The sequence below is a fragment of the Notothenia coriiceps genome, unplaced genomic scaffold, assembly GCF_000735185.1.
Source record: "Notothenia coriiceps isolate Sejong01 unplaced genomic scaffold, NC01 NC01_scaffold00037244, whole genome shotgun sequence".
Classification (NCBI taxonomy): domain Eukaryota; kingdom Metazoa; phylum Chordata; class Actinopteri; order Perciformes; family Nototheniidae; genus Notothenia; species Notothenia coriiceps.
Genome location: NW_011369945.1, coordinates 23,470,831 through 23,485,226, shown reverse-complemented (window position 1 = coordinate 23,485,226; position 14,396 = coordinate 23,470,831). Strand labels below are relative to the sequence as shown.

Here is a 14,396-nt window from a genome sequence, read left to right as displayed (position 1 = left end):
GTGTGTGTGTGTGTAGGGCAACACTAGCCAGCATCCAGCCACAAGAGAGAGTGTGTGTGTGTGTGTGTGTGTGTGTGTGTGTGTGTGTGTGTGTGTGTGTGTGTGTGTGAGAGAGTGTGTGTGTGTGTGTGTGTGTGTGTGTGTGTGTGTGTGTGTGTGTGTGTGTGTGTGTGTACCATAGACTGTATATAGGTGCCAACTCCTAACTGGTTACTGTTTTTTTCTGCTTTACTACATTTTTATGTGTGTGTAATATGGATGAGCAGTTTATTCTGTTTTACTACTCGGATTGCTTTCGGGGCTCCCCTTCTTCATCTTTCATACCTGATGAGAGCAAGAGAAGAAGGAGGTTTGGTGCTTCACAAAAGGCTGGAGGACAAAAAGAGACAGAAGAGAAGGGCAGATGAAACTGCGATTCATTATTTTTGATTGAAAGATAAATGAAAGCATGCATGTGTCCAGAGGTGTTTTGCTTGACAGTCACAGATGTTAGATGGATGGTTATTCACACAGACACACAAACAAGATTGGAGAAAAGAAAATTAAAGATTGACAGTTGCCATGTATGGGAGGAACTTTTGGTATTAAAATGAAATTGTAGTATTGCAGTGTATTAATAATTATATTTTTGAGTTATCTATTGTCCCTGAAGATGCGTTCAACTCCTTGGACGTGCATCATACTGTATCCCTGATTGTATCTAGCTCCCTACAGTATATAGCACATAAAGGGCAGGGCAACGACTCTCAGTGCACTTTCCCAGATATTAATAAGGTGGGCGGTAATTGGCCAGTTAGTCAGGGTAAAGGCCCGCAAATAAGGTCATGGAGATGAGAGCAAGGGAGGAGGAGTGTGAGGAAGTATTTCACAGGAGGCTTCAGATTAAACGTGGCACCATTGTCTTTTACCTGACACAGATTTGAATCATAGTGGCAATTTTACAGCAGCTCATAAACTGCAGTAACCAGGCCTCATTGTTAACCTTCAATTCCTTTTAGGGCGGTAAATATGACCGCCTTACACCGCTCTGGCCTTGCCGATAGTTTATGGGAGATGAGAAGTATCTGGTGCTGGCACTGGGAGAGAATGATGAGCAGCACAGGGCACGGACTGACTAGTAAATAAACACATGGCTGATCAGAGAGACTCCACTCTGAGTGCATCGCACAGATTTGCCCGCGATGATGATGCTGTGTGCTCGAGACGGGTATCAGGCTTTGTGTAATCTGTTAAAATTGACCCAAACATAGGGGATTAGCACCATAGCATAATTGCTCAATTTGGCTTTTAAGAGTTGACCGTGGCGACCAGTGACAAATGACTCATTTTTTTCAGGTACCCATTACATTTATTTAGCATTTCAAGAGTTCTCACAGATTTGAAAGGATTGTCGATGAGCCAGGCAGGATGAAGCATCCAGGCGGTGACTCAGTGGCCTCATCTCTGACATTTGGTTGAGGGATTTCTCTGCTGCTTATTGGATCCGCGGCCAGCCAAGTGGAAATGGATCTCCTATGAGGCATTTGGTACATCAGCCCGAATGCCCAACCCCAGGATGTCTGAGCTCACACTGCTTTTGTTTCTGCCACTTTTCTCGTGTGATTTTTCACCCATCTTACCAAAACAGGTGAATCACATTTTTGTCCTTAATCAAAATGTCGTCTGCCAACTGGAAGTCTGTGGAGTGAAGCTGAGAACAGCTACTGGTTGACAGTCTAAATGGGAGATAATAGAGCTATTATTGGTGGACTCCTCTCTGTTCCCAAGTAAGCAAAGCAGTAAGCTGTGAATTATGAACTCAGAGCTTTAGATAATGGTGGGTCATTTCCCCTCGAGGCGCCCATGACAAATTGGAGCGGAAGGTTGAAAGACTGAATCTGAGACAGGGAGACAGTAACAAGCTATACAGCCAACATAATAGCCCTCAAACGTTTAAGAGTAAAGTAGTCATGAAAACCCATGAGGTCTGACTTTGTCATTGAATAACATCACTTAAGAAGTCTACTGAAACTCGCATGAGGAGCAATTCAAGGACAAAATATGAATAAGGTTGTTAATATTCTTAAGATGGAACAAGTGCTGCGGTGAACTTATTTTGATCTTAGAAACAGTGAATCCGTTGAGCTTCCTGCTAAGTGTTTCATTTCAGTTTTGAATACCATCTGATCCCCAGACAAAGGCATCTGATCCCCAAACCAAGGCTCTATCCACTGCGCTACATGCCTCCCATAGTTCTACTTCAACCCGACGCACCAGCTGTGGTTTGTTTTCTTTGAAAAGGAGGGATTACTGCTGACATTTGCCTTGTGCTTACTTTTAGTTTTACCCTCAAATAAATGCGTTTATGTAATATGTGTGGTATTGGCTTGTTTATAACATAGTCTGATTGTCTGACTTCTCTTCTTACATACGTTGCACTCATAACAATGGCCACAGCTATAGACGTTTAAGTGTATTATGTACACATGTAAAGGACTAGAGCCCCAAAGTACTGACTCCTATGAAGCGATGCTCATCACCTTGATAATGAATTTATTCCCTTGGGTGTACGTAACTGATAACTAGCTGTAACCCTGCAGACTGTGACTTATGACTGTGATGTGAGGCTATTCGATTCAAGAATACTTAGTGCTCTTGTTGCTTCAGTGCTTCACTCATTCTGCCCATCACCTCTCAGGCATTTGTCTGCCTGGTGTTTGTTCACAGAGGATGGAGAATCAAGCTGAGGGCTCCAGCACTGAGCTCTACATTCTTTAAAATCTGCTACAATATGACTAGATTCCAACACTCAAGGCATGCAGACCTACTGTTGAAGTTGTAGATAATTCCTACATCCACATAGCAACCTAAACAAAGGAATCCATGACCGCATTTCACTTTCCTTTTCATCCCATGTAGGGATAAAGACTCACACCAGGAGTGTTCTCAATTCTTTTAGACACACTGTTGTAGATTCCTCCCTCCCTTTCCACTGCTGTTCCTCCAGCTGCCGCTGTTCCAGCAGTGGACGGTGCTAAGCTGTTACCTGCTGGCTGTTTGCTGTTGATGGTCAGATTCATGCTGGGGCCATGCTTGCTGAAGGTCATTAGGTCATAAGTCATGACTCTAGACTTATTGTTCGGTTGCACTGATATGATTGATGCCTGCTCTGGGAACTTCAGCTCAGGGGGTAAATGGGAGTCTACCAATCAAAAGGTGAGTTGTTTGATTCCTAGCTCTGCAGTCTAAAGTGTCCTTGGGCAGGATACTCAAACCATAATTGCTCCTTTAGGCATGTATTTTGTATTGAAGCGTTTGCAAGTCACTTTGGATAAAAGCATCAGCTAAAAGGGCATGTCATGTCGGACAGCTGATAAAGGCGCTGGAAGTCAATGAGCTCAGGACTTCAATTATTAAGGAAAAGCTATTACGGTTGTGACTTTCCAGAATCAATTATTATCTGGTCAAGTCTGTCATTTTTCGTCATTGTTTAGGCTTTTCTACATAAATTAAAAATAAAAACAAGTTTGAAATGGACCCCAGGTTGTGGGAGTGGATGGTTAATGCAGTGTTTCCCCTAGGGTTACTGCTTTGGGGGGGGGTTATTGTTATTGATTAATGCATCAGTGTTTCTTAGGGTCAAAAACACTAAACTCACAACTTAAAATGAAAGTGTTTAGTTTATTTAATATAAGAGCACATGTTCAATGTGAAAAGTGACAGTAGATATAGATTAGTTGCAATTTGGTGATATATATATATATATGTATATATATACATACAATGGTAGGGGAAACACTGGTTAATGTATAGTGTTACCTGCTTCTTCAGTTTAATAATGCATATATAACCTCTGTTTAAGAAATAGATTTCTTTTCCTACCCATTCTCGGATGAATATCCATCTGCTTATTTCACAAGGATACAACTAAAACAAATACTACATTATAAGTGTGCTTACATCATAACATGGCAGACCTACTCATACAGGCTATGCAGCGTTACATGATCACAATCCTTGAGTACATAAAGTGCTTATAGTCAAATGGGAAAATGCATCAACCTCTGCAAGACAAACTTTGTTAAGCGCTTAATGTTTTAAGTGCTTCTTGGAGGCTGGATCATAGAAAATGGCCTGGCAGTGGGCGCTACCCCTTTATTGTGTATGTATGTGAGTGTGTAGGAGCTGTCTGTGTGTCTGCCAGATTAAACAAACAGGTGCTGCTCCTGTTGTCCCTTAATAAAGAGAAACAAAGAGAGTGCACACCTCCATTTTGTTTTGTTTTGTTCCATTAAGACTATTTATAGGCAATAGAAACAAGGCAGGGATAAGGACCTTATTAAACAATAGAAGCAAAACACTCTCCCCACCCTCTTCATCGTTCTCGCCAAATCTCCCACGACTCCACGAGGCTTTTGAAAAGAGGCCGATAAGGAAGACTTTGCAGAGTAGCACCATGAGTAGAAGGATGGATGGAGCGTTGTGAGTAATTGAATAGGAAGATACAATTATCAGTGTGGGCATGCTGAATATATGTAGGTCTAAGGGAGAGGTTCATTTGCATTCCTGTGGGAACACTTCCTGCTTTCATCAGTATTCCCTGCTCACCAGAGTTGGAGCGAGTGCCATATCGCTGAAGAGTTGGAGGAGATTTTCGTGTTTTGCTTCAGCTTCCCTCCAGGGAGTTTCTATAGGTGCCAGCTTTCAAGTGCCTCTTTTTAGTCTGCACTCTTTAATCTAAGAGTGGCCTCAAAACATTAACAATTGTATTGAGAGAAGTAACTCATTAATTTTCCTCACGGAATAAGTCCTGCTGATAAAAAACACTGATGACAATATTACAGGTTAACGTTCTTGTAGGCCTAGAAACACGCTGGTAAACAGTGTTTTGATTTAACTCGACATTCACTCCCACTTCAGTTACCTATTCAAATGTTTCTCATACATACAATTGACTTTCAAGGTTAACGCCTGTTTCTATGCGCGTCTAACTCTTTCTGTAGCTCTCTTCACGACACAGGTCGGTTCTTTAAAACGGGTGTTTATTTTTGGCATTTAATCTTGTAGCCTCCCTTCTTCCATTACGCCGTGAGAACTACAACAACAAATAACATATATACATAGCCAAACACATTAGCATAGTGTGCTACAGATACAAATATATGAATGAAAATAGGACATGACGCCCACATGAAAATATGAAACAAATACCTCGTTGGCCGCTTGTCGTGAAAGGAGATTATTTGATTCTTTTAAGTTTCCTTTCTGAGTAACTTTATGTCACAATGATAACTTTATGTCACGGACTGCAGCAGAGCTTCGATAAAGACATCAACACACGTTGAGTTGCCCAGTGCATCAACAAAACATGCAGTACCAGTGCATGAACAAACATTAGTTCCTAGGCACAAGAAACAACAAACACTTACGCATATTGGTGTAACATATAAAACAAAACTGTATTAAATCATGCCATATTTTAACGATTATAATATTACATGAAATAAAGTCTTTATTTANACTTTAATCAACTACCGGTACTTATTTTTCTGACGACTTTTTACTTTGAACTTTCTACTTCTTACATGTGAACTCAAATACCTGTACTTTCTACTTCTTACATGTTGAACACAAATACCTGTACTTTCTACTTCTTACATGTTGAACCCAAATACCTGTACTTTCTACTTCTCACATTTTCCAAACAGGCTGGTTCCTTTAGTCTGAATGTGTGTTTGGTGGCGTGGTCATTATTATTTAGAGTCATTGCGTGCCTATTGATTTGAACAGGATCCGTGTATCCATCATTTCCTGGTCTTCTCTAAAGAAGAGGGACCAATGAAAACGTTGTCATGTTGCCGTTGTTCAGCATGGAAACATTCATTAGCTAACAATGACATTATTGTTCTATTAATATAAAGGGAGGTCAGGTACTCTTTAAAACAGCTGCTAGTTATGGGTACTTTTTACTGAAGTACATTTCAAAGCCTCTTTACTTTGACTTGAGTAAAGAAGTTTAGTCAGTACTTCTACTTTCACCAGAGTATTTTTAAACATGAGTATCTGTACTTCTACTTGAGTAAAGGATGTGTGGACTTTTGCCCTCTCTGGAGTTATAGAATGTTCCAGAGGATGATCAGGGTCCTCTCGGAGTACGTACTTGTGTTTCTGCAGGAACTTGTTGAGCGGCCCCAGATCAGCGAGCTCCATCACCAGCATCAGGCTCTCCGCCTCACAGATCCCGATCATCCGCACGATGTAGGGGTTGTCCAGCTGCTTCATGACGTTGGCCTCGCGCAGCATCTCTTCGTGCATCGACTGGTTGTTGTCATCATTCTTCAGGATTTTCACTGCGACTGGTTTCCTTGTCCTAACACACAGGGAGGGTTTAAAACAACGATCAACAACCAGGCATGGGGAGTAAACATGTGGGATTACTAGCAGGGTTACAACGTTAGTAGTAAACTAAAAAGACCATATATAGTGTTTGTAAATGACGTAAAAAAGTTGCCTTATTTAAAAAGAATAACATAATTCATCTCAAAGTTCAATTCAATAAATAAAGCCTGTATTTCATGTCATATTAAAATCGTTAAAATATGGCATGATTTAACACAGTTTTGTTTTATATGTTACACCAAGATGCAGACAGATAACTACGTTGTGACCGCAAGTGCTTGTTGTTTTTGTGCCTAGGAACTAATGTTTGTTCATGCCCAGTGCTGTGTGTTTTGTTGATGCACTGGACAACTCAACGTGGGTTGATGTCTTTATTGAAGCTCTGCTGCAGTCCGTGACATAAAGTTATCACTGTGACATAAAGTTATTCAGAAAAGGAATTTTAAAGATGAATTTCCTTTCACGACAAGCGGCCAATGAGGTATTTGTTTCATGTTTTCGTCATGTCCTATTTGTATTCATATATTTGTATGTGTAGCACACTATGCTAATGTGTTAGGCACATATGTTGTTCGTTGTTGTACATTACATTTCACTTCTTAGATGCTTTTATCCAAAGCGTCTTGGGGTGAGTGTCTTGCCCAGGGACACAACGACATGCTGACTGCAGTGGGACTCAAACTTGCTACCCCCTGGTTCAAAGTTTAGCGCACCNAAATACATGGGTCTGGGGTAGAGTTCTTCAGAATTGATGTGGCAACTCTATCGTGAAGTCAGCACCTCTGACTCTGGACTTGTTTTGTGAATTCTCCGGGCCGGAGAATTCACAAAACAAGTCCAGAGTCAGAGGTGCTGACTTCACGATAGAGTTGCCACATCAATTCTGAAGAACTCTACCCCAGACCCATGTATTTAGCTAGTTCAGAGAGAATAATCAACATTGTGCATAACAATATAGAATGATAACACCTCTATCAGTTGACGCCAACAGGCAGGAACAGGGAGGCAAAACACTGAGAGCACAGCAGCCAAGGTTACAGGTGCGTGTGCTCAGTGAGGGCAGTATGAACTGATAAACTGGGTCAAAGTTATGGGCCTTGGAAAATATTTCCCCAACAGTTCCTCTCTTTTTATCAATTTTGATAATCTAAACCCTTAGTCTAATAATATTTTGTTCAATACTTAAATCAATGGGAATCTTCAGATTTGAGTGTGGATTTACACAACATCAATTACATAAATAACAATCACATTAAGAACAACATAATAAGATTGAAAGATTCAACCACAATGATTGAGACAGCCAATCATAATAGAAAAATCATCTCTCATCAGTGTTTGGATCATCTTTGGTCAAAATCATAATAATGAACACATATAAACCACAGGTGCACAATAGCAAAATATGTGTTTTAAACTAATATATTTTATCATTTAACCATTAGTTAATCTCATTCATCAAACTTTAAAATCAAAACCAGCTTGCAGCTTGAAGATTTATTTCAAGGCAATCACTAGTCAAAAGCATTTTAAATGTAGGATCCAGCTAAGGTATACAAATTCACAGTTAAGGTATAACATTCACAGAGGTGATTTGATCAACCTGTAATCTAAATCTGCAAAGTTGCAGTGTCTTCAATTTTTAGGATTACTTTTACGTTTACTTCATTACGCTTTAGTCAAGAGTAAGGAACTTAGTCTTAGTAAAATCAATACATTCATTTTAGTCAAGTACATTGTTCAAAATCTGAAAAGGAAAAGTTAGGCAAATATTCAAAGACTTTTGNACACACACAGACACCAATACTGTGTGTGCCAGATCTGATTATGATCTGATTGCTGGCTTCCAGACTCGCTGATGTTAGTTTTGTGGCCGGCAGCGTTCAGGAAATCGAGCAGAGAATCTGCGTGTGCTAATTGCTCTCCAAGTTGCCCTGAAGACTCACAGTCTGCAGGTATAGAGAGTGATAAAGGACTGTTAACACAAAGCAATGCCAGCTTCAGCACAGGGGAGCCAGTCTTTGTCGCATGAAATCCCACAAAATGGAGGGAAGTTATGTTTTGCTACATGAATACACCAATAATGTCTGGTTTGTACTGAATCACTTACGACAAAACACAACACAAATATCATACTCTGTCTGATGTTCTCATCTCCTCTGCTCTACTTGCTTGGTCTGGAGAGACTGCTGAAAGCCACGCTGACGGTGTATTACTGTTTTTATCAGACGGGTGGCATAGTGATGACGTATTTGTGTAGGCCAACATGGAAGTTAGCATCTCAAGTGTCCCCTTGTGGATTTACTCTGGGCTCAGCAGGTGAAACACTAAAGAGGGGCTTCCACATGTGGCAAACCAGGTGATGGTGCTGCCGGGTTTGGCACCCCCCCTATAACTTTGTCCAAGATAGTCATACTGTGACCAAAATCAGACTGGTGTTTGCTGTCCCCCTCTAGTTTGTGCACACACAAGCATTTTACTCTGGGCTCNGGGCTCAGCAGGTGAAACACTGAAGAGGGGCTTCCACATGTGGCAGACCAGGTGTTGGTGCAGCCGGGTTTGGCACCCCCCCTATAACTTTGTCCAGGGTGGTCGTACGCCTACCAAAATCACACTGGTGTTTGCTGTTCACCTGTAGTTCTTGCACAGAAAAGCATTTCACTCTGGGCTCAGCAGGTGAGAAACTGAAGAGGGGTTTCCACATGAGGCAGACCAGGTAATGGTGCTGCCAGATTTGGCACCCCCACTTTACATTTGTCCAAGATAGTCATACTGTAACCAAAATCAGACTGGTGTTTGCTGTCCCCCTCTAGTTTGTGCACACACAAGCATTTTACTCTGGGCTCGGCAAGTGAAAAACTAAAGAGGGGCTTCCACATGTGGCAGACCAGGTGTTGGTGCAGCCGGGTTTGGCACCCCCCCTATAACTTTGTCCAATATGGTCGTACTCCCAACAAAATCACACTGGTGTTTGCTGTTCACCTCTAGTTTGTGCACAGAAAAGCATTTCACTCTGGGCTCAGCAGGTGAGAAACTAAAGAGGGGCTTCCACATGCTAAATATGTCCGGGTTTTGGGACTCATTCCTGCACCACTCTTTATTCAGGCTTTGAGTATCTTATAGGCTGTTGGGAATGGTGTGGGTAGAGAGCTGAACATTTCTGATCAACGAAACACATTTCTATGTTTGAGTGACAGGTTCTGTTGTATTCAAAGGCCTACGTGATCTTTTATTTCCCTGCAATGGGTCTTCAAAAAGATTTGGAAAACAAAACCTCTCCTTTCTCTCCTCTCCTCTCTTCTCCTAGGTGGAGGCCATGCGTTGGAAGAAAGGCGACCCCTCGCTCCCCCCCTCTGTGTGCAGCATCCCATGCCGTACAGGCGAAAGGAAGAAAGTGGTGAAAGGTGTGCCGTGCTGCTGGCATTGTGAGCGCTGCGAGGGATACCACTATCAGGTAGATCTCTGGAGGAACTCTTGCTTCACAATTCGCCTGAGGTGCTAAACTTTCGGGGTTGTCTCACATCTCTCTTATGTCTATCTCTGTTGTGTTGCATTGAGAATTTAGTATAAACTTAAAAAACATGGAGACAAAAAAGCTTATTTTACAAACAAAATGTAATACTGAAGTTTGGCATGTTGTTCAATTGGTAAAGGACATTTCTGCCAGCAATTGTCTGATTACTCTACTCTACAGTACAGCTCTGTTCCCCTTGAGTCAGGATATTTAGTTTTAACTCACTTGAAGGCAATCACAAAAAACTTAGAGTGCCCTTTTAGGATTTACATATGCAGCAAGAAGCCCACAGATGCTATTATATTTAATAGAAGTACAATCTTTGGCGAGAAATGGTTCCGTTACACCCCCCTGGTTAATCACATCACAGTTAGGGACAATTTTGGCAGCCGATCATCGTTATATTAAGTTAAAAAGTCCGTGTACGATCAAGTCTTTGTGCAAAGAGTTCCCTCGTTCAGGAAGCAATAAAGGAGAAGGGAAAATATGAGCCAAGACAGCAGCTGGCGATGTCATAGTGAGCGATCAATACTCATTCTGAAGATACATGCATTAGCTGTAAAATCAATAATCTCTTTGACACAATTAGGGTTTTAGTGGATAGTAAAATAGCATTGCAGCATGGCAACAAACAAATAGCTTAACTATAAAAGAAAGATGGCGTAAAAATCTTTATTTTTCATTAGGCAGTCTGTTTAAAGAGGGACATGACACACACAAACTCATACTCTGTTGCTTAGTAAATAAATCAGCTGCTTTTAATGTTAAAGCATTTTGGATTTACAGCTTATTTACATAAATGTGGGAGCTTTAAGGTTAGGTTAGTTTATTTATATGGTGTATTTCAGACAAAGGCAATAACACATAATGAGTACAAACTAAATAAATTCAACGAAAAGAAAATTCATAAAAGAGAGAAACTAGTTAAACATAGGCTTTGTAAATACACATAATAATAAGAGAGGTGCTGAAGTGCAATTATTAAACATGACTTAAAGGGCAAGGTTCTCAGGCTGGATTGAAAAGAACCCAGCTTTTGGGCGGACCTCAGATTCTCAAGACTTTTTTCCCAGGTGTGCGGAGCAAAAACTACGGAAGAGGATTAGGGCCACATGAAAAAAAAAAAAAATGGGGATTTGAAAAAAATGAAATATTGTTTTAGTTCTGAGTTTTCTCAGAATTCTGAAAGTTTTTTTTCAGAACTAAAAAAAATATATATCTGTTTCACATCCCCACATTTTATTTTTCATGTGGCCCTAATCCTCTCCCGTAAAAAACAATAACAGCTGTCTCAACGAATTTGGTTTGAACCCTGGGGATGATACTACCCCCAATGATCTGAAAGCTATGGCTGGCTCGTAACAAAGTATACATACTGACAATGTTTGTGTTGTGATGATGGAGCTAATTAATATACCCGTTTAACTTCCAATATCAAAACCGTCTGTCCCCAGGCATCAGAGTTCACCTGTGAGCTTTGTCCCTACGAGATGCGACCCGATGTCAACCGCACCGGCTGCGTTCCCATCCCCATCATCAAGCTGGAGTGGCATTCCCCCTGGGCCGTCTTCCCCGTCTTCATATCCATGCTGGGCATCATCGCCACCTCCTTCGTCATCGTCACGTTCGTGCGGCACAACGACACGCCCATCGTGCGAGCGTCCGGGCGGGAGATGAGCTACGTGCTGCTAACGGGAATCTTCCTGTGCTACGCCATTACGTTCCTGATGATCGCGACGCCTGATGTCGGGGTGTGTTCCCTCAGGAGGATTTTCTTGGGCTTGGGGATGTGTTTCAGCTACGCAGCGCTGCTAACCAAAACCAACAGGATACACCGCATCTTCGAACAAGGGAAGAAGTCTGTAACAGCCCCCAGGTGAACACTACACCTCACTGTCAGTACACACACACTCTTTGTTTCTCGCCACGTACATTTGGAGTGTTGGGAACGAAAGGTCGTGTGTTTCAGAACCTCCCTTTCTCCCTTACTAAGCTGCTCACAATCATTATTCATCATTTCTTTCTCATCCATTATTTATGAGTCATGAACTCGCACTCACCCATTGTACTGTTTGCTCTCATTGTGAGTGACTCTTGGAGAGAGCATCAACTAAGTGGCTAAAATGTTAATGCGGTATTTAATAGAGCTTAGGTTCCTGTCCCTGCTGCCCAGATGGTCATCTGTCTTTCCCTCCGCCCATCCGTAACAGTACTACAGGCATCGAAAAATGCTTTCAACGCTTCGCCCATTCACTTGAATGGGGTGACGTAGAAGATTTTTAATCTTCGCCGAACTGCATTGTGGGGAGCATGGCATGGCTTTGCAAGCATCACGAGCATCTATCCAATCAAATCCCGTTTATGCAAATCCCGCCAGTGCAAGCGCAGCCAATCAAACCGCGTGCAAGCTGGGAGAGCCAGACCGCAGTTCATTTTCTCATTTTCCAAATCACCCGGTTCTTTACGACCAGAACTATTTACCGGGATACAAACCGGAGGAACCAGGCATGGAGGGAGGTGGCAGAGACAGTGGGTGAAACTGGTAGGTTTTCGCCTGTTTGGGGAGTTTATATCCAGTTTACTTCGTTTTAACATTGCTATTGCTTTGTATGTCGGGGGCGGGAGATTCATGTGATTGGTTGTTGGTCGCGTTGCTCGCAAAAAATCGCCAAGCTTCAGACACGCCCAGCTTCAAGATTTTTTGATGCCTGTAGTGTAGACGGGCCGTTAGTGTCATTTTACAGCTATTCATCAAACATTTTTCTATGATAATTAGGATTTGACCAATTCCAGGAAATACAATACAATTCTGTGTGACTTGCTCTTACTGGAAAACGTGAAGGAAAGTAAACAGACACCAGTAAATATATAGAACAAAATCAAGGGAAGGCCACTATGGGATGCATTTTGAGGCTTTTTCCGGTTTCCAGTATGTAATATTCAGCAGGTAGTCAGTCTCTAAGCAGCTGTTGAGCCAGGTGAATAGAGCCATACGTTTGTTTTCACAGTGCATGTGCGGGAGGAAATGATAGGAGCTTATGTTTTTGAGTATTGTTTGCCCCCATTTTTGTCTCTCTGGCATCCTGGATGATCATCTCATTCCCTCTATTCAGTGTGATATGTTCTTCTCCTCACTGCCCCAGTTTTTCATTATTGCCTCAAATCTCACCATTACCTTTTCCCTGATCTCCCTCCAACACTCAGTGTGTGTTTGAATGGGCTACATAGAATATGTTAGATTGCTGCTGTAGAGCAGACACCTTGAAGAAGTAATCTTTAGGCACCAAAGGACTGGTTTTCAGGTTGGTGGCCAAGGTATTGATCAAGTAACATACCTTATTGGCCAAAGAATTTAATTCAACATATTCAATATTTTTATATGTAACATTGATACATTTTTAAAGCACACATTTTCCTGTGAGAAAAACATCTGACCATGGGTTGCCCCACTCAAAATGTAATCTTTATCTCTGCTTTTACGAGACAATTCTTAGACCAGGTCAAGTCAAGTCCGAGTCAGGACCGAGTCTTAAGGCAGTCAAGACCAATTCAAGACTGAGTTAAGAACAAATCCAGTCGTGTTCAGGACCGTACTGGACAATATCTTTCCAAAACGAATACTCTGCTTAGCGTAACTGGATGTAAGCGGCTTAGACAAGTTTGTTTACAATACCATACACTATGATAATACTTGATTGCCAGATAAAGTGAATGCTGAACTCTCCAACGCACAATAAACAAGGATCCTACAGAGACTTAAAGGAAACCAGAATTTAAATACACATTTAGAACTAATCACAGGCATAAGACACAGCTGGGAAGGGAGGAAAAACAAAAGGGCAGCAGGTGAAAAGAATCTGATAATCGAAAACAGATTGGAAACACACAGACAGGAAGTAAAGACAGAAATAAAAACAGGGTGAACAACCTTTTCAAAATATAACGGGAAAAAGCTAAGACGTATCTCGACAAAAACAACAGACATATACAATAACATTACATTATATTTGACATGATATGCCACTCATACCAGTGATCCTCTCCTCCCCAGGTTAATCTCTCCCGCCTCCCAGCTGGCCATCACCTTCTCGCTCATCTCAGTCCAGCTGCTGGGCGTCTTCGTCTGGTTCGCGGTGGACCCCCCCCACACGGTGGTGGATTACGGCGAGCAGCGGACCCAGGATCCGTTGTCGGCACGCGGCGTCCTCAAGTGTGACATCTCGGACCTGTCGCTCATCTGCTCCCTGGGTTACTCCATCCTGCTGATGGTGACGTGCACGGTTTACGCCATCAAGACGCGAGGCGTGCCCGAAACATTCAACGAGGCCAAGCCCATCGGATTCACCATGTACACCACCTGCATCATCTGGCTGGCGTTCATACCCATCTTCTTCGGAACGTCACAGTCCGCAGAAAGGGTGAGTGCATTTGTTTTATGTATTCAATCCTACTAAACACCTTACTTATACTGAGGGGGAAACTTCTGTGTAGCAATGCAGGAGGA

The 14,396-nt window shown here is 42.0% G+C and overlaps 2 protein-coding genes across 2 annotated transcripts in view; one reads left to right on the top strand and one right to left on the bottom strand.

The window, feature by feature from the left end:
• trmt61a (tRNA methyltransferase 61A) overlaps positions 1-14,396 on the bottom strand; it is a 735,410-nt gene that overhangs the window by 545,397 nt on the left and 175,617 nt on the right. The gene's annotated exons all lie outside the window — the stretch shown is intronic.
• The window catches only part of LOC104965158 (metabotropic glutamate receptor 8-like), a 35,196-nt gene continuing 21,756 nt past the window's right edge, over positions 957-14,396 (top strand). The window contains exons 1-5 of the mRNA XM_010794117.1: positions 957-960; positions 2,482-2,488; positions 9,686-9,832; positions 11,347-11,768; positions 13,944-14,310. Of these exons, the coding sequence (XP_010792419.1) occupies positions 9,695-9,832; positions 11,347-11,768; positions 13,944-14,310 (927 nt within the window). The 5' untranslated portion in view covers positions 957-960; positions 2,482-2,488; positions 9,686-9,694. The remainder of the gene's footprint in view (positions 961-2,481; positions 2,489-9,685; positions 9,833-11,346; positions 11,769-13,943; positions 14,311-14,396) is intronic.